Below are 24370 nucleotides of genomic sequence, written 5' to 3'. Positions count from 1 at the left end.
ACTGCTACAGCAAACTCACTCTGCCCACTTCACAGATGAGCAAGAGCAAGGGTTAGTGTGTCTGGGTCCGTCCAGTGAAGCACTGTTCAGAGCCGTTTCACTCGCAGACAGGCCAAACCAGTGAGCTTGTCACGACAGCCAGCATGGGGCCAACTGACTTTTCTGTCCCCATCAAAACCCTCCACATCTAGAAAGAGTGTGAAAGTCGCTCAGTCGTGCTGGACTCTTTGGGACCCCATGGACTATACAGTCCATGGAATTCGCCAGGCCAGAATATGGAGTGGGTAACTGTTCCCTTCTCCAGGGAATTTTCCCAACCCAGGGATTGAACCCAGGTCTCCCATATTGCAGGTGGATTCTTTACCAGCTGAGCCACTAGGGAAGCCACTTCTAGAGGCTTCCTCCAAAAGCCACTTCTGGACTGCAAAGTCCCTCTCAAGGCTACAGCAGCCTTGGATTCTTGAGGAGTAGTGGAAGGTGTTTGGCTGCTTTTCTCTGTGTAATTTTTATTAAAAAGGCAACTTGGGGGCCCTCTTGGGATCCCCAGTACAGCCTGGAATCTCAATTCTCTGGCACTTTCTGGCGTGCGACACACAGCAGACCCAATCACTTCTCTAGCGTGTTTCCTTGCCAGTAAAATGGGAACATCAGCTTAACTCACACAGCTGCTAAAAGATCATGTGGGTGAGTTCCTTGAAGACTGCCTGGCACAGAGCATGTGTTTAATAGGCAACTAATAACACGAGTATAATACTGAGTTCCAAAGGACACCCGAGCCAGAATTCTGACTTCTCCTCCCCTTTACCCACAGAAGAGGAAGGCATTCTTTATAAGCAAGGCTGGCTTTTCTAGAACATACACCTTTCATAATTCATTTCTATGGGGATTGTGCCCTGAAGGCCCTGGAGAAACTTGGGACAGTCTCCTTACAAAGGATCTGGTCGCTGGCCACAAACTGGGGTGACCCGGTCTGGAGGTGGGGGCATCGTCCTTCCCAGCTTTCCTCCTCCGTCACGGGGGCAGCTCCTGGGAGGCTCCGGTAGCCTGGGAGGTAGCCAAGTGGGTGATTACTGCACAAGTCTCTAGTGCTTGCTCACAATAGCAGCTGAGAACAATTTTCAAGGCAAAGGCTCACAACTCACAGCAGCCCCTGGCACACAACGGTCTACAGAATGGCGACCATGGGGAATGAGAGCCCACTGCAGGATCATTCTTCCCACACCAGCCCTGGGGCTCACTGTGCCCGGGGGGCATCGTGGGGTTCCACTAACACTGAGGTTCTGGGGAGTGAGGACAGGAGAAAACGAAGAGGGACAGGCAGTGAGAATGCAGGCACATCACGGCCCCCAGGCCTGGGGGGACGGAGGCCCCGGTCACTGAGGCAAGGGTTCCTGCTGGAGGTCCTGCCGCAGACGCAAGCCACCGACCCACGGAAGACAAATAACAAGCAGGAAAGCCAAGAGGAAATAAGGAAAAGTAACCCTGAGGCTTCAGTCATTCATCCACTCAGCAGGTGTTTAGCAAGCACCCGGAAAGTGCCAGGTGCCATGTTGGGCACTGGTAATGCAGCTGTCACCAAGACTGATACGGTTCCCACTTGGATGGCGCTGTCGTTCCAGTGGGCAAAGTAAGACAATAAACAAATCATACCTGATGGGATGCAGTCAAAGGAGGGGGAAGAAAGCAGTGCTATGCCAGACAGGAGTTTTCAGGGAGGGCCTCTCTGATAAGTGACTTTTTTTTCCTACTTTTTTGGTCATACCTTGCAGTGTGTGGGATCCCAGTTTCCTGACCTGGGGTGGGACCCGCGCCCCTGCAATGGAAGTGTGGAGTTTTAACCACTGGATCACCATGGAAGTCCTTCTGATGAGTGACTTTTGAGCAGACCCAAAGGTGAAGGTATTTGGGGGAAGAGCATTCCAGGCAGGGGTAACACCAAGTCAAGGCCCTGAGGTGGGAATGTGCTCGTGTGGGTGGAATGGTGTCAGTGGGTTTGGTGTGGAAGGAAGTGACTAGAGCTGGAAATTCCAGCAGAGCAGGAATGGTGGGGGGTGGGGGATGGGCTGGGAAAGAGACCCTCTGGTTGTGGTCTGTTTTTTCTTTCACCATTTCACTCTGAGTGAGATGGGACATTACTGGAGATTTAGAGCAATGGCACCCCACTCCAGTGCTCTTGCCTGGAAAATCCCATGGACGGAGGAGCCTGGTGGGCTGCAGTCCATCGGGTTGCTAGGAGTCCGACTCGACTGAGCAACTTCACTTTCACTTTTCACTTTCATGCATTGGAGAAGGAAATGGCAACCCACTCCAGTGTTCTTGCCAGGAGAATCCCAGCGATGGGGGAGCCTGGTGGGCTGATGTCTATGGGGTTGCACAGGGTCGGACACGACTGAAGTGACTTAGCAGCAGCCGCAGAGCAAAGAAATGGTAGGAAAGTTCAGGCCACAGGGTGGAGAGTAGACTGTTGGTGGGGGGCGGGAGGGCGGGGTGGAGTCTGGGCAAGGAAGCTAGGGGCTAGGACAAGGCTGCAGGATTCCTCCAGGGTGGAGATCATGGTGCCTCAAATGTGGGGTGGGGAGCTGTGAGTAAAGGTGGTGAGAAGGGGTCTGATTCTGGATATGTTTTGAAGGTAGTAGAGATTTGGAGGTTTTAGTTTTTCATGAGAGAAATAAAAAACATTCAACACATAGTCGGCCCTCTGTGTTTTCCAGCTCTGTATCACTGAAGTCAACCAACCACGGATTGAAAATATTCAGGGGAAACAGATTCCAGAAAATTCCCAAAATCAAAACTTGAATTTGCTGTGAACCGGAAACTACTTACATAGCATTTGCATTGTATTTACAACTATTTACATAGCATTTACATTGTATTAGTATTATAAGTAATCTAGAGATGATTTAAAGTTATAAGGAAGGATGCGTGTAGGTTATATGCAAATACTACACCATTTTATATAAGTGACTTGGGCATCAGAGTTGGGTTATCTGTGGGGGGTCCTGGAACTAATCCTCCTGCCCCCAGGATACTGAGGAATGATTGTATTTGCTCTGGATGTTTAAGCTGTATACAATAAATACAGCTTAAATTATAGTTTAAAAGTATACAAAATTTTTAAAAAGGCGTCTTGGTTCTATGACAGATACTGGAAGTGGCAAGGAAAGGATGGGCGTTACCAGGTGTGGACCCTGGAAAGCAGGGGCTTGTCTATTTCATCTGTGATTCCAGTGCCCAGCAAAGGCCTGGCACACATCAGGTACTTGATAAATGCCAGCTGCTGCCTTTATTATAGTTAGAGCAGACTTTGGAGAGCATCTCCTTGAATAAGTCCATTTTGCAGATTGAAAAAAATGGGTCCACAGAGGGAGAAGGAACCCGCCCAATCTCAAGGTCACTAAGGGCCCGGGCAGGAACCCCTTCCTGGGTTCTTCTGGCCGACTACCCCTGACACAGGGAGGCAGAATGTCAGCGGTCACTCCTACCCAAGGAGGGTAAGGAGAGCCCTGGGCGGGGTGCTGGCCACGCACCACCTCCCACAGGCCCTGGGCCATCGTGAAAGAGGTCCAGGTTCTGCAGTGCCCATGGCAGGGCAGCTCTGTGGGCACATGCTGCCCCTCCCTCCTCCTCCACAGGGAGGAGAGATCTAGCATCTCTCCAACTAGTGGGTTGATCTCACCCCAACTCAGAAACTGGGGTGTGCCTCAAGCCTGGCCAATCAGATCACTATAAACTTTTCAGGTAGGGGAGCCTTCTTTTGCTTATAATCCAGGTTGAGCTAGGTTTTTGATACTTGCAAACAAAACTGTTCTGACTGACAGTTACCATGCATTCAATAACCTTGTATAGAATACCAGCTTTGGCCTGGCTACTTACCATGCATTTCCTCATTTAATCTTTATAACCCTTTGAGGTAAGGACGACCATTAACCCCATTATGCAGATGAAGACATGGAGTTTCAGAGAGGTTGAGTTATTTGCCTAAAGTCACACAGCGGGCTTAGCTAAAGGCAGAGCTGTGACTGAAGCCACATTTGTGTGACCTCCATCGGCCTTTTGAGCTATTTTACCATGTTCTCTCTGCCCTTTAGGAATCAACACAGGATGGACAGAATGAGCTGTAGATCCCTGATGTAGAGAGGGAAGCAAGAAGCCACCTATTGATTCCTTGTACCCCTAGGTGGGTCTGCTAAGCATTGGACAGGTATATGAGGGCAGCAGGGAAGATGCTCACTCCATTATTCATGCATCCATCCACCCACCTATCCATCCATGTGTCCATGCGTCCATCCATCCATCCAGTCATCTTCCATCTACCTATCCATCCATCCTTCCATACATCCATCGTTCATCTTCCTATCCATCCATCTAACCATCCTCCCATCCATCTATCCAACCATCCATCAGTGCATTCATCTATCCATTCATTCATCCATCTGCCCATCATCCATCCATCATCCACCCATCTATCCATCTTTTCTGAGGATATATCTGCTGAAGTGAAGCACTGAGGGAGCAGAGGTGAGGGCACAATCCTGCCCTTGTGGAGATCTGAGTCTTTCCGTGGAAGAGAAGACATACAGGTGAATAGACATGAACATTAGGGACGAATAATAACAATAGAGACCACATTAGGCATTGGGACCGGGGAGCTATCAGGCCCAGAGGAGATCCCAGATTTAGCCAGGGGCTGGGGGGCAGGGGGTGATGCCCGCAGAGCCAGGTGTTAAGGGAGGAGATGAAATACTCCAGGCGGTAGGGGCAGAGGTTGGGCAAGCTAGACCTGGAAGGAAGGTTTAGTCCTATGGAAGGTGTGGCAGAAAGCATCTGAGGTTAGGCAGCCACTGCTTTGCAGGGGTGAGGGCCGAGGGGTGAGGGTGCGGTCAACGTCATGGAGACCAGATGGGAGGGCCCTGAATGCCTGCCAGGGAGGCTCAGAGTACACAGCATGGGCAGAGGGAGCCACAGGCTTCCAGCAGAGCAGGCCAGCACTGTCTGTTAGGGAAGGTCCCTGAGGCGCAAGGAGGGTGCACACAGGGCCAGGCTGTGGGCCATCTGCAGAACCACAGGGATGAAAGCAAGGGCCCGCTGGACAGCAACACCCGTGGGACAAAAATCAAGCAGCTGGGAGAAATACTGCCCAGTGTGAACCGTCAGGAGAGGCTGCCCAGGACGGTAGAGCCTGCGTTCTCCATGCCCACTGCGGCCTTGTGCCAGCCACCTGACTCTGGATGGCAGCGTCCTCCAGTGTCCAAGAGACCGGACTCTCTCCAAGGTCCCCGCGGCTGGCAGACTCTCCAGGAAACATTAAACAGGACCGCAGATCAAAAGCACCAAAGACCACAGGCCACCCTTATTTGATGATTTTTATCTCAGCTCCCATCATTGTTTTTCTGACCTTATCTCTTCATCAGAGTTTCTTAAGGAAACTGGCTTGGGGACCCTGAGTAGATGTCCCTTCAGAGTGGCCTGGTGATTTCGGTGGATGCTGGAGTCAGGAGAAATGCTCCTTTGTTACTATAAGGGGAAGTTTCCTGCTAAACCAGCTATATGTTAGGATAAAAGGCAGCCAAGAAACCAGGGAAGTTTACGTATTTGTTTAATTTTGATTATAAGATCCAGCTTCCTTCAGGGAATGAGGGATAAACACTATTTTTCCCCCCTCCTCTGAGGCCAGAGTCCTGATGGGAGATAAAGAAAACCAGAGTGGAAAAGTCTATAAGAGGAAGTGTTATTTACTCAAACTGAAACTGCTTAAATTAAAGGAACAACATGGAGCTGCCTTTAAATTGTACACCCGCGTCAGCTTAGGGGAAGCAGCTTCTCCACGAAACAGAAAACTGCAGCGTGGACCCCAGGGGGCCCGTCCGGGGATGTCAACAGAAAACCTGAACTTTATTAAGTTACAGCAGTAAACACTACAGCCATCCTAGAGAAAGTTTGGGAAGAAGGAGAAAAATTCCCATCTCCCCACACTCTCACCTTAACTCATAATACATTTTGCATCGTCCCTGACTGGCCCTCATCCACAGAAGCACCACTGGCTCTGCTCTCACTATGCGCCACGTCTGGAGCCGCATGTTTCTGCTATCATGGTGGTGGTGGTGGTTTAGTCGCTAAGTCGTATCCTACTCTTTGTGACCCCATGAAAGGTAGCCTGTCAGGCTCCTCTGACTACGGGATTTTCCAGGCAAGAATACTGGAGTGGGTTTCCACTTCTTTCTCCAGGGGATCTTTCAGACCCAGGGATCGGACCCACGTCTCCTGCATTGGCTGGTGGATTCTTCACCACTGAGCCACCTGGGAAACCTTTTGATAACCTGGTGATGGTGGTTTAGTTGCTAAGTCGTGTCCGACTCTTGCGACCCCATGGACTGTAGCCCGCCAGGCTCCTCTGTCCATGGGATTCTCCAGGCAAAAATACTGGAGTGGGTTGCCATTCCCTTCTCCAGGGGATCTTCCTGATCCAGGGATGGAATCTGGGTCTCCTGCATTGCAGGAAAATCCTTTACCAGCTGAGCTATAAAGGAAGCCTTTTGATAACATGGTTGTAGTTAATTCTCAAAACAAATCTTCACCTACAGGATTCTCATCTGCATTTTCCAGGAGAAAACACTTCCTGCAGATCTAAGGAGCAGCATTGAGATGTGAACCCAGCTCGGTCTGACCCCAAACCAGTGCTCTTTCCTCTTGCCTGACTTTCTTCCATTTGTAGTGTGGAAGTACTAAGCATGAAGTAGTACTGAGTACTCTTTCTAATTTCCTTGCAATCAGAGAACACAGTTAATTCTGCTTCCTGCCTTTTCTAACTCAACATTACATAAAAAGCATTTTCCGCACATGGCTCCCAAGCATTCACTGTTCTGTTTCATGGCTGCAGAATATTCCACTGAGAGCCAAAAGGCCCCCCACTGTTCCCCTCCTGGGGATCACTTCAGCTGTTTCCCCAAATGGCTGGGTCTGTGAGCACCGAGTTTCCTGGCTGCTGGTACCAGGACCAGATTCAGATGGACCCCTTCTTACTGGTGAGAAAACCTTCTGCCAGAAAGGGGCCACAGCCCATGCCAGGGACCAGACCTTTCCCCCCAAACAAGGCCGAGTCCCAGCTGGCCTCATGGGGGTGCTGCCTCTGGCCGGTGAGCCCCCTTGCCCTCTGGCCAGGAACTGGGTCCTGGGACTCCAAGAACAAGGCAGGGGGAGGAGACTTCTCTGCAATGGGAACCAAGAGGAGATCTCTGCCTCAGTCCCTTCCTATGGGTAGGAGGGAGGGCACCGTCCTGGCCCACCCCTCAGAATTAACCAAAGGCTGCTCCAGCCTGCCAAGAACAGAGGGGCAGGGCTTTCCAATATCTAGTCACAGAAGCAATGCCCCAACTCAAAAGTGTAGGAGCAGAGGTCTTCCCTGGCGGTCTAGTGGTTGAGACTCTGCATTTCACAGCAAGGCTCGCAGCTTCGATGCCCAGTTGGGGGAAGTTCTGCACACCGTGGGGTATGGCCAATAAAAAAAAAAAAAAAATTGTATGAGCAGAGATGTGGGGGCTAGAGGATGAGTGGCTGTGGCAGTTAAGGAGAAAGGGGCTCTGTTTGAGAAAAACAAGTGTTGGCACTGCCAACCTTGGGCTAGCTGTTCCAGAAGGCAGGGGGACAGCAGAGCTGTTCCCTGAGCCGGTCCTTCAGGGGTGGCTCTGCAGTTTACTCGCGTGTGCTTTAGAACAGCCTTCATGGGCTCTGGATTTGAGCCCTTCTTGGCTGCTCACTAGCCTGAGGGGCCTTTGGGCAAGTCACCACCTGTTGATGGTGTGTGAACACAGACCCCCCCCCCCACTCCCCGTCCCCCCCCGCCCCCCCCACCCCGCCCAGCCCCGCAGGCTGCAGGGACGGGCGGTGAAAACACAGAAAGCGCCCAGCGGGAGTCCCAGCACACCACAGACGAGCACTGAACATTCACCCCCTCCCTTATGGGCAACATCGGGGTCCAACCCTTGGGCAAGCCCCTCACGCCATCTCTCCCACACTTTTATTGCCTAGATCTCAATTTGAGAAGTGGTTAAAAAGAGCACAGGCTTAGAGTCAGACAAGGGTTCAAATTCTGATTTTTGCCATTTTGCAGCTGTGTGATCTTGAGGTACATGCTTAACTTCTCCGCGCCCCCCACCCAGACCTAGAAAACTGGTAAGAGTCACCTCCACCCTGCATGATTGCTGTGAGGACAGATGAGGCCAGCTAGTCAGACATGGCATGTGGCACATAGTAGCTGTTCAGTTAACCCTGGCTTCCTCCCTTTAGCTGCCTTTTGTTGTTCCTTTATGGAGAAAAGGTTTACTCCTGGGTCAGAGATGGCTGTCTGTGGGTCTGGAGAATACATCCTGCAATGTTTCTCCCTTGGAGGGCTGGAAACCTTGGCCAGGAAAGGCCTCTTGAAAACCCCAGGGTCAGTTTCCCTGTGTCCAAGGACAGAAGCCTATTTTTAAGCCACCCCAGCAGCATCCCAAACGCGCACTGTACCACCCTCTGAATGATGGCGCTCATTGCCCCAACCCAGCCTTTCCTTTGATCTAAAAAGAGTCCAAGGAGATGGCATTTACCGCCAGGAGGATGGCAGGAAGCACAGCTCTGGCTTCTCTGGATGCCGAGCTGACGGCCTCCAGCGTGCTGGCATTCAGCAGATGGCATTCTGGCTGAGACTTTCAGCAGATTCCACTCCACTGGTAAAGGGAATTGCCAACCCTGAGGACAGTCTATCCTGCCCCCTCCCTCTCCCTAGAGGATGTAACTAGCCTTTTACTGAGCCCTGGGTACACACCCGCATGGCCCTCTGTGTGTAGAGCTGACAGTCTTACAACCCTTCAGGGGGAGACTGCACTGCCTTCACTTTCCAGATGAGGAGGCCAAGGCAGCAGAGCCGGGCAGTGGCAGGAGGGGCCCTTCCCCACCCCCGCCCCTCTCCAAGATGGCCGGGGCCTTGCTAAGGGTGATGAACGCTGTGCCAGCCTCTCTCCCCGGAACACACCCACACGCCACTCACACAATTTGATGGACAATGTCTGGGGCTTCCCGAACCCACACACATCTGACCTCAGACTGTGGACCTTCAGTAAGAAGTCTCTGGTTCAGTGGCAATGGGAGGAAGCAGCACGGTGCACGTGTGTGTGTGTGTGTGTGTGCGCGCGCACACATGTGTGCACACACTCTAAAGAGAAAAGGCAAGGCCGGTATTGGCAGGCTTTCTGTCACCCAAAGCAGGGCAGGGATGTCGGTCTCCTTCGAAACACCTTTTCTATTGGTGGGTTTGAAAGTGGGTTAGAAAGAAAACAACCACGCCTCCCTCACCTCTGCCAAAAAGAGCAGTGACATGCACCCAGGAGACAGATGCCAGCCTAATGGGACTTTGTTCTCTGTTTCCAAGGCCTGGTCAGCAGCACTCGGGATGGAAAGGGGCCAGCCCACGCTGGAAACCACCACCCGGCTCCTCCCCGCTCCTATTCTTGGCAAACAGAGTCCGGTCAGTGCAGTGCAGCGGCCTGACACTCCTGTCGACAGCTGCGAGGAGGCCTGGCAGCGGGGCTGGAGGTCACGCGGCACTGCTCGTTGGGAGAAAAGGCTGCTCCTTCCAGGTCTAAGCGGCAGCCCTCTTGGCTCAAGTGGGCTCTGATGCACTGAGTTCCCAGGGGGTGAAGTCATCCCCACCCCCCACCCCCAAGTCTGGTCAGCAGAGTTGGGATTCCCAAGCTGGCTCTGACCCTCTTCTGGGCCCCTCGGTTGAGGTCTCTTCTTGATAAAGGGGCCCGGGAAACTCCAACTTCAGAAGCGCCGGCTCGCAGGGTCAGGGCCCCCTGCTGTGGAGGATGGTGGGGGGATGCACCCTCATTCTTTCTCGAGGACATCACTTCCTCCTGCATCTGACATTTACAAAGCATCTGCTCCAGGCCGGGGCTGCGCTGGCTGCAGGCGCTGACGACTCACACGCAGAGCCGAGACCAGTGCGGGGTGGACACAGACACCATGATTTCATGTGGGGGTCAGCACCGAGGGCTGCAGCCAAGCTTCTCAGGGGGCCACTCTGGGGGGTGACAAACAGTGGGGAACTGTGTTTCAGGCTGAGGGAACAGTACAGAAAAAGGCCTGGAGGAGAGAACAAGCTGAGTGCCCTTGGGGAAGGGCAGGGAACAGAGTGTAGAAGGCAGAGGGGAGGGTGGAGAGGGAGTCAAGGGCTCTATCACAAAGGGCCTTAAAGGCTGAGCAGAGGAGGTTAAGGTCCTCAAGAAGCCTGGGGGCCTCTGAAGGGCTGGAATCGAGGAAGGAATCCCCAAGGATCCATCTCTCTGAAGAATGAGATTCAAGTCCTGGGTCTTCCCATAGAAACTGTCTTTTCCTCTCTTCCCTGCCTATCAGAAAGACCTGGCAGGGCGGGAATGGGAAAACCAGGCCAGGTTTCAAACACTGCTTCCAACGGCTGGCACAGTCCTGCCCTCGGCACCTGCTTCTCCTCCAGGCAGCTTCTGGCAGCCGCCTGCTGATAAGCCAGCTGATTGGCCAGCAGGCTCCTTGTCTTTGCCCTGAGGGCAGCCACTCCCCCAGCCTGGGTGGGGCCCAGAAGCCTGACAGTTCACTCCTAGCCTCAGCCCTAGGGGAGCCTGCAGGGACCCGGTCCCAACTTTGAAACAACAGATCCACTGGCCCTACTTTTCAGGATCAAATGCAGCTGGAAACTCTCCTAGAACTTCACTGCTCTGGCTTCTGGAGCTGAGGAAATGCTCTTCATAAGCATCAGGGGTGGGTAGTGTTTGCTGGCCCTGAGGGGTGGGAGCCTACCCCTGCAGCTCTCCCAGTGTATACCAAGGGTGAACCATGCTGCCCATTCATTTATGGCCTCACCCTGCCAGGTGGCTTCCTCAAGAGGAAACTGAAGCCCAGAGAGGCAGACATCCGGGCCAGAGGCCACCCAGACTGTGAGGGCAGTGCCTGTCTTTGAATCTGGTCCTGTCTGACCCTGGAAGTTTCATCCTTCCTGTTTTATGCCTCATTCCTCCCCAAGGTTTCTCACTTATCCCCTGAACTGCAAGGAAAAAAAAAATGGCTATGTATAAGAGACAAAGGTGGAGTAAGGCCTGGCTTGGTCTCGGGGGGTAGGGGGGCGTAGGCAGGGGTGGTGTTGCTTGTCATCAATCAGCCTGTTTTGAGCAACTCAAAGGTCAGGGGATGGCAGAACTTGGGATGAAAAATCAGCAGCATCTAAAAAAAGAAAGCAGATTATAGCAGGGGGTGGAGCCCCAGTGCCTAATGGCCCCAAGGTCAGAAAAGGGGATTGGAGGTGGGCATGATCAGAGAGGGACACTCCCAGGGGCCACGTAGAGCCCGGGGCTGGTCCTCTGCCCACCAGATGTCCTATGACCCTCCTGAGAGCACTGAAGGAGGTGACTGCTACCAGACCTACTGCCGCTGAGGAAGGAAGGCTCAAAGAGGCTGGGAGAGCGGCCCCAGGCCACTGGGCCAGGAAGTGGTACAGTCAGTGTCAGAACACACGCCAGCCGGGCGCCCACGGCTAGGAAGAAGACGCTCTGGGTGCTTCGGGCAAAGGGTAGACGTTATCCCTACAGGGAAGGAGCAGCACAGTGCGTGGGTCCTCAGCTAAGGTCGAGTCCTTCCCTGCCATGTTTGGCTCTGAGGCCCGCAGAGAAGCACCTCAAGGGCACCCCTCCCACTCTCCTCCCTTCTCCAAAGATGCAGGTTTCTCTTTCTTCTGCCCCAGACCCGGCAGGCTGGCCTTTCTGCAAATACCCGAGGGCTCCAAGTTGGTGAGTGTAGGCTGAGGATGCCTGAAGGAGTCTGCATGGCTTTCTGCCCTCTGACCTGAGGGGTAAAGGGCAAATGTTGGAAATACACACTCCGGAGTCCTGATAAGAATCTCCATTTCATACATCCTCAGCACTGACGATCCTAGAGTTGCTGGCTCCCTGGGGCCTCTCTACATCCCTATGACCCTTTTTCTCAGATGAGAACATAGGTCCAGATGGGGAGGGGTTGGCCCAGGGTCATGGTGCAGGCAGACAGCTGGGTCAGGATTTGACTCAGATTTGAATCCAAAGCCATGCCCGCTCTTGACACTATGTGGCATCGCCTCCCTAGCCAGCCAGGGAGTACTTTTGGACTCGTCACAGGGCCTTGAGAGTGTGACCCCACACTATTGGGTCCTACTGCTCCTCTCTGCTTCACCAGCTTCAGGAGCACAGATTCCTTGCCTTCAGTGAATTTGAAGTCCACTTATGGAGTCCCCATCTTATATCGGCTCAGACTTCTCATGGAGTCTCCTATTTATTCCTCATCAAACTCCCATGAGGGAGGCACCATCATTCTCCCCACCCTAAAGATGGGAAAGCAAGGTTCAGAGACGGGGAGTGACTTGCCAGGGTCACACAGCTTAGACATAGAACTGAGATTTGAACATAAGACTGCCTCCAAAACCAGTGCTCTTTCTACCCCCTCTCTTAGGGATTCCAGCCGAAGACCCCATCTGCAATCTCTCTGTGACCCTTTGTAAGGCTCTGGGCCTCAGTGTTCTGATCTGTCAGATGGGAGGTGGGACGTGGTGATTCCAAGCATTCTCTAGTCCTGGGAACAGAGTCCCTGAGAGACCTGTCTGCAGGGATGAAGGTCCACACCATCCCCAGAGACAGGGAAATTCTGCTGTTCCATGCTCTGCCCTTGAAGCACCCAGAGTCTTAAGGGGAAGGGAATGTCTTTTGGGGGTAAGGATCTGCCCCTGTGGGGTGGAAAGTTACCAAGCAAACCGGGCTTGGAGACCCAGGGCACGCGGGTGCCCACCCATCTCATAAATCCATCATCCTTGGGGAAAAGGAAAGAAAATGTGTGTCTGCGGGACATAATTATGATATAAACAACGCGTAATGTTGAGGACATAAACAGAACACACATGTTAATGGCTGTGGGCATTCTGCCAACTGCCAGTGCTGCCCCGACTCTCCCACCCCACCCATACCCCCGAATGGCTTACTCATTAAAGAACTTTCTCCCCTCTGTCCAGCATGAGACGAGAGGCTGCCCTGAGCCCCAGTAAAAAGGAGAATGAAAGGGAAGGGATGAGAGTGAGCTGGGACTGACATCCAAGAATGGCTGCTACTCAGAAGTACCTGCTGCTAAGTGTGGGAAAGTGCTGAGGCCTGGAGGTCACGGGGAAGGTACAGACCCAGAAGGGGGAAGGTTGCTCCATCTTTCTGTGCCCCAGCTTCCTGATCTATAAAATGGGCCTAAAACCTCTCAATATGCAGAACTGGCAGGGGGATCATATAAGCGAGAGATTATGAAGGGCCCTCCATGTGTTCAGCAGATGAGCACTGGGGAGCACTTCCTATAAGACCCCAGGGTCAAAAGGCACCTTCGCGGACAATTTATCCCAGACCCGTCTGCTGCTCCAGTTGTGTCTGCCACGTCCATGTCAAGCCCCAGTCGGGCCTGACGCCAGTGCTGCTCCAGCAAAGGACAATTCCCACCCTGCCCTACTGCCAGACAGCCTCCACAGTTAGAAAGTTCTTCCTTTGACTGAGCTGGGATCTCACTGATGTCCACACATGTCTGGTCGTGTCTGTGCTTGGTCCGTAGTGCCCTTCCCTATCAGTCTGCTCCCCTGCCTCATGCATCTGAGACATGTAGGATGTGAGACAGACAACTACAGAAGTTGAAGAGCAACTAAAAAGAAAACTGCCAGACAAATACAAATGTTCACAGTTTCAACACTCCGAAGGCTTCCAGGGCAGATGTGAAATGCCCCCACCTGACCCCCTGTCCCGACCCGGCAGTCATCCATCCAGCATCAACACCCCTTCCTTCTCATCGGAATCGCACTGGACTACGTGTGCTGTGCGCCCTTAGGCAAGTCACTTTCCCTCTCTGTTCTCCCAACAGTTATATGGGGCTAAAAGCAGTAGCTGTCTCACAGGGCTTGTCCTGAGGGCTCGATGCAGGTGCCTGCTGAGAATAGTGTCTGGCACAGACTGGCTGAGTGATACGAGCTGGTGGTTATTATTCTTCTTTTGTGTCTGTCTCCCTTGGGAGTGCCGGGCTCAGCAGGGAGCAGGGGCTGGCTTGCTTAGTGACTACACAATCATACCAGGTGCCCCCCTGAGCATTCACTATCTGTCAGACACTTTGCAGGCCTGAGACGTAACATCATTATCTCCTCTCTGCAGAAAAGGGAATCGAAGCAAAGAGAGGTCAAAGCGTTTGTCTGGAGAATAAGACTCAGACCCAGGGATGGGGGCACCCAGCCCATGCTGCCACCAGCTCTGCCAATGATGACAGCACAGCATGGGGACAGGATTCTCCTGGCCTGCAGGAGAGCCCGGGTGCGGGGTGACGAAGTGCCCTTGCTCGGGCCACGTGCCCTTGCTGAGGGACTGGCAGGGGCTGCCTGTGGCTCTGAGCCCCGTCAGTGGGAAGGATGCGGGTGGCAGTGGGGCTGGGGGTGACCAAGCACAGGCCAGCTTTTATCAGGCAGATGGGGCAGGAGGAAGGGGTGCAGAGCTCCAGTTCACCCCGTCTCCTCCAGAGCAAGATTCCCAGAGGCCACCTCCACCTTAGGAGTTAGAGTCTCCAGGCCGGGGGTGAGGCGGGTGGGGCTGGGGGCTGGGCCTTTCTATAGGCAGTTTCACTCTGGCTGCTGGGCACAGAGGTGCTTCACCTCCCCAGGACAGAGAAAGTAAAAAAGTGTGCCTGCGGGAAGGACAGCCTGTGGGGAGGGGGGTTCAGGAGCCCAGGATGAGGACAAGAGGCCCCGGGGGCAGTGTCCCAGTGACGGGGAAGGGGCTTTGGGGTCAGGCAGGCTTGGGATCAAATTCTGCTCTGCTACTTCCTTGTCTCCTAGGCCGGGGCAGTTCTCAGGATCCTTCTGAGCTCAGTGTCCTCATCTGTGAAGTGGGAGCCAACGTCTGGAAGACGTGTCCTGATGGTTTAAAGGGGATGAAACAGAGAAAGGGCCCGGCACGGGGCAGGCGTGCTGCAGTGCTGACCACTTGGCTACACCCCCCAGGTGGGTGCTCACAGCCTACAGCACGTTGGCCCCCTTCCTCTTCCCTCTCTGCTTTAAGCTCCTGCCACACACCTGGCCTCTGGGCTTCTATTTTCAGCCCTCATAGAGCACCACCAAGTACAGAGAGCCCTTTGGTCCAAAAGAGGAGAGAGCTGACTCTTTCTGTCCACGGAGAAGATTAAACAGCCTGTTCTGAGCAGCCTTTGTGGCCCAGCCCAGCAGACACAGAGCTTCATCCCAGTGGGCAGTGTGGCATCTGAGAAGCTGAGTCTCCTGACTGCAGGCCAGAAACCCCTCTTCCTCTGACCTGATCTTCTCCCACCACTCTGACTTCATATTGCCACCCCCACTTGCACTGGGACCCCCAGAACTCTGCATCTCCCCCTCTACATGCCCTGTTCTCCCTCTCCTTGGGCCTTTGCACATCTAATCCTCTGCCTTGAGCAGCCTTTCCCATTCCGTTGTGGCTAACTTTTCTGCTTTCTGGTCTCAGCTGGACAGCACCTCCTCCAGGAAGCCTTCCCTGCTTCTCCTCCCAGCCCCTGCGTTCCCCTCCCCGACTCATCATAACTGCCCTGTCCTTGCAGCCCCTGCGTTCCCCTCCCCGACTCATCATAACTGCCTTGTCCTTGCTCGTCTCTCCCACTAGACCTGGCGGTCTGGGGGGCCAATGCAAACTGCAAAATGCAACCTGCCATGCAGATTCTTCTCATCAGAAATGAGATGTTTTGGACAGGGCTCAAGGAACCTGGGGGAGCTGCTGTCCGTGTTATGAAAGGGAGGCCTCCCAACCCAGCCCTTTGACTCAAGCCTTGTGGTCACCTGGGGCAGGGTTGTCAAGGCAGGAAGTGACGGGCACTTGTCAGTCACCCCCCTCTAGGGACCCCAGGAACGGGCATGAGGGCTCTCCTTTCCATGGAGGCAACAATAACCACGACAGTGGCCGCCCTGGGCGTTATGCTAAAGCCTCTGCCTGCTCTATGCTGTTTAACACTCACCCCGCCCACTGTGAGGGAGCTGTGCACCCCCACTTCAACTGAGGAAACTGAGGCACAGAGGGGAGTCCTTGCCCACCATCACTGCCCTAGGAAATGGTCACGCTGAGATGGACCCAGGCAGTCTGACGACGAGGTGCGTCTAGACCAGGACACCAGGCCTCCCACTGCTGCCAGCCACTGACCATGCTCATCACAGCCCTTAACCGCTGCCACCCCAGAGAGAAACGCATTTGTACTGTAAGATGCAACATACACACGCACACCGGAAGCAAAAATTTCGGAGAAAAGAATACTTCCCACCTGAATACACTTGATATTTTACTTTTTATCCTAGTCTAGGTAACTAAAGGGCTTCCCTGGTGGCTCAGCGGTAATGAATCTGCCAGCAACTGCAGGAGACCCTGGGTTTGATCCCTGGGTTGGGAAGATCCCCTGGAGAAGGAAGTGGCAACCCACCCCAGTATTCTTGCCTGGAGGATCCCATGGACGGAGGAGCCTGGTGGGCTGCAGTCCGTGGGTCGCAAAGAGTGGGACACACTGAGCGACCAACACTGTCGCTTTCATGTCGTTAAAGGCTTTTTAAAAGCTGGGCTCACACGATCCACAGTAGACCACCTGATCTGGTGGCCAGGCCTTGTTTAGGTGTCAGCCCCTCCCTCTCTGAGGCACAGGGTGACGGCACCTCCTGCTCTGCAGTGATATAACCAACCACCTGACTGTTTTACTAGAGCATTCCATCCTTCTTCCACCAGCGGCCAGTTCCCAGGGGAGGGGAGCTGCCAGCGGCTGTCCATTCATTCATTCCAGGGCTAGTACACAAGATGTGCCCAACAGATAAAGGAACGAAGATGCACACTCGGGAAAATGCAGAGCAGAGCGCACCCCAGGGTCATCCCAGCCTGGGTGCATAGCACTTAAGCAGAGATCAGGGTGGGGCAACTGAGAGATCAGATTTAGGGCAACTGAGCCACAGAAGACCCTGAAGGCAGACAGAAAAAGAAGACATTTGAGTTGGGGAAGGCAGACATGCAGTGGGATTTTCCTTCAGATGTCGCCTCCTCCAGGAAGCCTTACTTACCCCCATTACCCCCAGGGCTCCCTCCTTTCCTGCCAGGGGAGACAGAGAGGAAAGGAAAAGAAGTGGGATCAGAAAGAGGGTAAAAACAGAGGGAGGCCTTAGTTCCTTTTGGCTCCAGATTCTCCATGGCAACTTCTCCACGTTTCCTATGCATTAGACAGACTGTCCTTCTTTCTCAATTCCACGGATGAGTAAGACTGCTGCTCCACTCTACCCTGCCCCGCCCCCAGCATCCTCCCAGGCCATCACCAAGGAGCCTTGACTGGTCAGGGTCCCTAACCATGTGCTGACAGCCTGGCAGGTTTCAGGGCTGTCGGAGGAATCACTGTCACTTCGAGAGGCTCAGGCTCAGGCTCAGGCCTCAGATGGAGGGCTACAAAAGTGATTCTTCAGGACCTGTGGGAGGGAGGCAGATGGGGCCAGACAAGGCAGGCAGGCCCAACCGAACTTCGTACTGTGACTGGGTAAGGGAGGGAGAGAGGTGCAGAGAGAGAGGGACGGCACTGGCTGGGTGATCCGTGCAGCCGCCGGGATGGGAGAAAGGCCGCTGTCCTCCTGGAGCTAAGACCGTCCAGGTCTAGGGAGAAAAGTGGCTGCTGGGTCCTTGGAGCATTGGCCCCCTTTGCCAGAGGGCCGAAGACCCAGGAGGCCTAACACCCACACGGCTCTGGATCCACCAAATAGAGAGAGAGGCCGGGCAGGGAGGGCCCCAGAGCGGCCCTGGGGCAGCAGGTGCTTCTGGTCTGGACGCAGCATCTGCAGATTGACTGTCCGGGTTAGGAAGACTGGCTCTCCCCCTTATACTGGTATGCCTTTATCCTTTATGTCTCCAATCCTCCATCTGCTTCCCTGTAAGATGGGGATAAATATAGTCCCTCTAAAGGGCATTAGGAGGATCTGAAATAGGTGATGTGGGTAAAGCCCCTGACTCAGGGCACAGAGCAGGTTGAGCATGCTTCCCATACTCCGGAGCTTCGGGACACCGCTCACTGATGTAACACTAGAGAGGGCTGTTGACTTGGTCGAGCATGGACTGGCTTAATGATTAAACCCAACCAGCAGTTTGAATTCAGCCTCTTCTCCAACCAGAACTACCAGTGAGTCCTAGAGTGAGCCCCAGGGGTGCACGGAGGGAAGGGACTGAAATGGGCTGGTGGGAGAAGGGGGAGAGTGCCTCCCTCCCTCCCTCCCTCCCTCCCTGTGGAATTCTGCTCTCCCCTCCCCCGCCCTGTGTACACTTCTTATTTTTTTTCCCTTGCAAAACCCAGATTAAGGCTAACGGAGTGCAGGAAAAAAAAAAAGGCCATGTGGTGGTATTAGAAGAGAGGCCTGGGTCTGCTGAGCCCAGCTTTGCCACTGCCTAACTGTGTGAGTTGGGGCAGGTGTTGCAACCTCTCTGGGCCTCAGTCTCCTCATCTGTGAAGTGGAAGAGAATGACAACTTATTTTGCAGGACTGAACTGAAACTAGAAAGGGAATGGGTAAGCACACAGGAAGAGCATAGCAAACCTGAGTTCCCATGCTGACCCTTAATGCTTGTTTATAGGGCACTGCAAGGGACCGTAACGGTGCTGCCCCTCAGTCGATCACAAAAGACATTCCTTTTGGGGGGGCATTTCCTTATCACATGCAATAGCACAGCAGGTGTACTCTGGGGCACTCAATAAATGGTATCTGAACCATCAGCTGGGAGGCTACTGCATGTCATGGGAAGACTGCAGGACTTTGGAGCTAAATAAACCTGGATTTCAATCCTGGTTCTGCCAATTGGATAAGCCATGTGAAGGGGAATGAGTCATTTTACCTCTCTGAGCCTTGGTTTCCTTATCTGTAAGATGGAGATGATAATGCCCACTTTACAGGGCTGTTGCGAGAACTCAGTTCATTCATTCATTCAACAAATATTTACTGAACATCTATTATGTCCTACCCACTGCTGCAGATGCTGAATATATGGCAGTGAACAAAATAGGCAAAATCCTCCTGGGGGAGACAGACGATAAACAGCTAACTACACAGCCCATGTAGCACGTGGTGATCCACGCTAAGGAAAAACCCAAAGCAGGGGAGGGAGTGGGGAGTGCTGGGGGCAGGGGCAATGACAAGAGCTGCCTGGAGCAGACACCATGTGGAGGTCTGGGGGAAGAATGTTCCAGGCAGAGGGAACGGCAAGTGCAGGAGCTTTAAGGAGAAGTGTGCTTGGCATGTAAATAAAGCCACATATGCAGGAAGCCTGGCATGGAATCCAGGTGCTCAGCAAATGCCAGCTCTCTATTTCAAGTCCCATAGAAGGAACACCACGCATGTGTCCTTTCCCTGAGAATGAAAGCGCAAGGATTTCTATAGGGCAATGCTGAGCCAAGGGCTCTTTCCGCCTAAGATGCAGGCAACATGTGAGCTCCACCACCAGCTTTGGGGCCCCACTGAGCCCGGCTCTGCGCTGGGCAACCAGGGATATAAGATAATCAAGATGTGGTCTCTGTCCTCAGGTAGCCCCAAGGAGAGTCATGGAGGTGGGTGATGACAAAGCAAAGTGGTCCGATGAACATGCAGAGACAAGAAGGTATTGGGGTGGCAGAGTAACAGATGGGATTGGGCGTGGGTGGTCAGGGAAGGCTTCCTGGAGGAGGTGACGACTGAGCTGGGTTTTGAAAGATAGACTAGACAGTGAAAGGATATTCTGGGTGTGGAGAGCGTCAGGTACTGAGCACAGAGGTGTAGAAAACGGCCCCGCGTGTGTGAGAAACTAAGTACAGGCAGGTCAGAAAACAACACATGGTTCTTCGTGTTCTTGGCACCTGCAGCCTGATGTGGCGCAGGAATTCCAGTTTTAAACGCAGTGCAGGCTTCAGTCCCAGTGGAGTCTGAATTTTTCACGCTTAGCTACTGCTGTGAGTAACCAACCTTAACCCCAGGTTCCCAGCCCCGGGGTGACCCAGTCCAGAGAGAGAGGGCTGAGTGGGATGGAGACTTCATAAATATCCAGCTATATTTAGCCTGCCTGGCAGGCGTCTGTCCCTTCATCTACCCCAAAGCCGACCCACAGGTGGCAGAATGGCTTTTTTTTACTAGAAGAGCATAAATGATTCTTAATTAAGAAATCTCACAAAGGGGGCTCGTATCTTTGTGGCTGGGAGGACATCTGCTGTTCTATTTGCCAACATCCCCGGACACCTCCAGACTGGGTGGGTGGGTTCTCTCCATCCCCATTAGGGCCATAGCCCTGGCCATAGGGGGCGTGGCCACACTCGGGTAAGAAGACCTGGATTCGAATCCCACCTCTGTCACTGACTAGCTGGAGACCCTCTGCTGGCAACTTCACCTCCCAGAGAATTGGTGAATTCTGTGTGCATTGGCCTGAAAGCTACCCAGGGGCTTATAAGCAGAAGGAGAGGCTCCTCTTCTATAAGCCAGCTTTGGGAATGCAGGACTCAGCACCATGCATTTCAGTCCCTCCCAGAGGAAGAAACAATTATTTTTTATATATAATTATTTTTGGGTATAGCTCTAGAGCAGAGATGGGGTGATACCTTCCTTTCCTCCTAAAACCTCACATATGTGACCCTCACCTTCTGCCCAGGATGCTACAAATGCCCAGCCTTAAGGCAGAATAAAGACTTATTCTAAAGATTCGGGGGCGGGGAGAAGGGTAGGCAGACAGACACAGATCCCAATCTCAACGCGGCCCCCCCAACACCAGCAACATGACCTTGGGTGTGTCATTTCCCCTCCACAGAGCCTCAATTTCTTCAATATAAAACTGGGATACACATCTTTACCGCGAAGCTTCTTTGCATGCTGGGCACTGAGCCTCCAAGCCTCTGAGCAGCGCTGATTTATTCCTACAGTTACCTGGTATTTTCTAGCAAAGCCTTCTCTAGCCCACGCCCACCTCTTCCCAGCTCTGAATCCCCCTACTGTGGCCCTGAAAATTCTGGGGTTGTATTAATTAGAGGGCGATGCGCTCAGCGGCGGCGACTGCGAGGGGTCTAGAGAGCCCCCAGCTGAGCGGACACCAGAGGGGGGCGCAGCCGGGGTGCGCGTGGGAACGTGGCCAAACCAAGCAGCATGTGCCGCGGGGGCGCTGAGCGGCTGGTAACTGAGGTACGCCTGCGAGCACCCCCCGCCCCCGACTCTCAGCCGTTGCAGTCCCGGCACAACCGGCAGCTTCTGACCGTCGGAAGCTCTGAGAAGCCTGGCTTCATTCACGCCCCGGGCTCCTTCATCAGCGCCCCCGGGCTGGAACAAAGGCAAAGCGGGGCGCGCAGCATCGCCCCAACGGCCCCTTCGCGCATCTAACCAAAGCCGGGAGAAGGAGCACGGGGGTCCCCAAGGTAACCAGGACGCGGTACCCGCCCTCCCGGAGCGCAAAGCCCAGCCGCTCCGCGCGCGCTAAGCCGGGAGTCGGGAGGCACTGGAGACTCTAGCCCACTGCGCCCGCCGAGAGCGCTAAGGGGAGTGGGGGTGGGGTGGCTCTCCGGAAGTCACCCAGAGGGTCCCCCGAGGAGAGGAGAACCCCAGCGCCTGCCTCTCGGGCAGGGCTTCCCGGCGTACCTGGAAGGGTCCTGTGCACCGTGTTGCCCATCGCTGCGTCGGGGCGCGGCGTTGGCGGTGGCGCCGGCGCCCTCGGGACGCAGGGAGGCTAATTACGTGCTGGGCCGGGGACCCGGGCCGGGGTCTGGCTCCGGGGCATCGCGGCTGCACCGGCGAGCCGGCGGGCTGCGGCTGGGGCGGGTGCTGAGAGGGAAGCGGCGGCAGCAGGAGGAGGCGGAGCCACAGGCCCGGGCCCGCCGGCTCCGCCCCCGCCTCCCGCCGCCTCCAACCACGCCGGGAGGGGCGGGACCGCGGCCGCCGCATCTTTTGAAAGTTTGCTCCGGGAGGCGGGAGGGGAACCGCCGAGCATCCCGCTCTCGCCGCTCCCGCGCCCGGGTCAGGAAGGCGCGCTGGGCAGTTGGGTGCCCTTGAGGGTGTCAGGCTCGTCAGCCAGCTGGCCTTTCAGTCATTAATTCCAACGTTTTGAGAAAGCTTAATGTATGCCAGGCTCTGGGCCACAGGGGGCCAGCCCCTCGCCCGCAGAGCTTCTGTGCGGGGGTGGGGGCGTGGGAAGGGTCTGGAACGAAAACACCCAGCACAAGGTCACCTTGGACAGTGTAAAAAGCTTAAAAACAGTCCAACCGGGGTGACGGGTAGGGGTGGGACCTTGCACTCACAAGTGGGAAAAACCTAGGCCGGGTCCAAAGATTGGGAGGAGGGAACCTATAAATCATTGATTAAAATATGTATTGAGCACATCCTAGGTGCCATGCGCTGTGCTGGGCACTGCAGATACAGACAATGCATGCTAGTGGTGAAGACAGCAATAACAAACAATTAGGATCAGATAATACAACGATCAAAGCCAGGACGGAGATAAAACAGGACTGAGGGGGTGACTGTGGGGCTTAGGGAGAACCTGGGAGCAAGGCCAGCTCCATCTGAGGAGCAGCAAAGAACCAGCACGGGAAGAGCTGGGGCTGCGTCCCCGGCAGAGAGAGTGACAGGCGTTCCCCATTCATTCATTCACCCCACCTCCCCAGTAGGGGAACCCAGATCACACTCAGCAGGGCATGAAGCCTGCTAGCCCCTGGCCTCACAGGACAGGGCTCCATTTTTCAGATAAAAACATTGAGGCTTGGGAGGTGAAATGACTTGCCCAAGAAAAGCTAATTTCAACCCAGGTTTTTTCCGACTCTATTTTCCATGCTCTTGTTTCCCTTGTGACTTTATGAAATATGTTATCACCCCCACTTCTCAGACAGGCAGATTGAGCCTCAGAGAGTGGAGAACAGGTGCCTCAAATTTCCGAGTAAAGCTGACTGGAGCTGTGTGAATGAAAGGTGGGTATCTGGGAGAGACACCTCCCTTGCACCAAGTTCAGTTTCTCTGGTGCCTTCTGCCTGGAGTGCCTGGTCCATCCCAAAGAGTTTTTGTTCTTCAAGGTCAGCTGAAAGCCTCCACCTCTGGGAAGACGTCTCTATTCCCCACCACCCCTGATTTATCACACATGCTTGAACATAAGGTTGTCTGGTGTCTGAGCTACTGATTTCTCATATTATGGGTGCTCTGTTAGTCATTTCTTTAAAAAAAAAAAAAAGAAACATGAGGTCCTGTTTGGGAAAGGTACATTAGTTTCATATATCCTCAATCCATGTGAGTTTGGGATGCATACAGAGGTCAGTATTATTATAAAAGGAGTCTAGAAAAGTTTCCTCATATAAAACAGTGCAATGCAAACAGTATTTTGTGACTACAAGTGTCCCAAAGGGAAGGTCACAAAGGGAGGGTGTTGTCAACAGGCCTTTTAAAGGTCACTTTCAGAGCGCTCAAATAAGTGGCAGTGCTGTGCAAATAAAAAATGCACGCCTGCAAATGAAGCCCCAACTGTCCAAATGCTCTGCAGATGATACCTGCAGAGGGAGCAGTGTCCCGTGGTCACCTGACACGTGGATCCAAAAGAGCCGTGTTTAACATCTTGGTCCCTGTGGTTAAGGTGTGCTCTGGAAAACCAGGAAGTCTTCCCCCTGCCCTTCCAGCAGGTGATGGTGACTCTGGTGTCAAAGCCATGTGCAAAGAATGTGAACCCAAGTAGTTTCTTGAAATTTAGACTAAAGCATTCTTTCCAAATTAATATTTTATATAAAGATGATTTAAAATATTTATCTCTCAGTAAGGTCTTCCCTGGTGGTTCAGTGGCAAAGAATTTGCCTGCCAGACAGGAGACACGGGTTTGATCCCTGGGTCAGGAAGATCCCCTGGAAGAGGAAATGGCAACCATTCCAATATTCTTGCCTGGAGAATCCCATGGACAGAGGAGCCTGGTGAGCTACAGTCCATGGGGTCGCAAAGAGTCAGACACGACTGAGCGACTAAACAACAGTCTCTCAGTAAGGAAATAAATATTACAAATAGACTTCTGACTATCTCACCCCCATCCTTAAAGTTTACATTGTTCACCTTTACTGTGCATCTTTTATTGGGAGAATAGAGATTGCCTTAACCTTTACTTGGGTTACCAAATAGTCGAGCATATACAATAGTTGCTCACTCCTCTGAGGTCCCTCTGCACTTTGTCTTTTCTGTTAATTACATCTTCAGGGGAAGTGGTTGTACCTGTTACCCTTCCACCCTCTCTAGTGGCAGATGAGAAGCGTCCTGTGGGCAGGACCCGGGACATATTCACTTATGAATCCCCAGTGCCCACAGTAAGAGTAGCATA

General features: G+C 53.6%; 1 protein-coding gene across 2 annotated transcripts in view; it reads right to left on the bottom strand.

Moving 5' to 3' along the window:
- Positions 1-21872, bottom strand: part of NEURL1B (neuralized E3 ubiquitin protein ligase 1B) — a 44517-nt gene extending 22645 nt beyond the window's left edge. The window contains exon 1 of one of the 2 annotated variants that reach the window (XM_027519994.1): positions 21670-21872. In XM_027519994.1, the coding sequence (XP_027375795.1) occupies positions 21670-21700 (31 nt within the window). In that variant the 5' untranslated portion in view covers positions 21701-21872. The remainder of the gene's footprint in view (positions 1-21669) is intronic. The other variant, XM_027519996.1, reaches the window with a different exon arrangement.
- Positions 21873-24370: the final 2498 nt, after the last annotated feature.

Source organism: Bos indicus x Bos taurus, chromosome 20 (genome assembly GCF_003369695.1).
Source record: "Bos indicus x Bos taurus breed Angus x Brahman F1 hybrid chromosome 20, Bos_hybrid_MaternalHap_v2.0, whole genome shotgun sequence".
Lineage (NCBI taxonomy): Eukaryota > Metazoa > Chordata > Mammalia > Artiodactyla > Bovidae > Bos > Bos indicus x Bos taurus.
The sequence above is the reverse complement of the archived record's forward strand: the minus strand, read 5'-3'. Positions and strand labels throughout refer to the sequence as shown.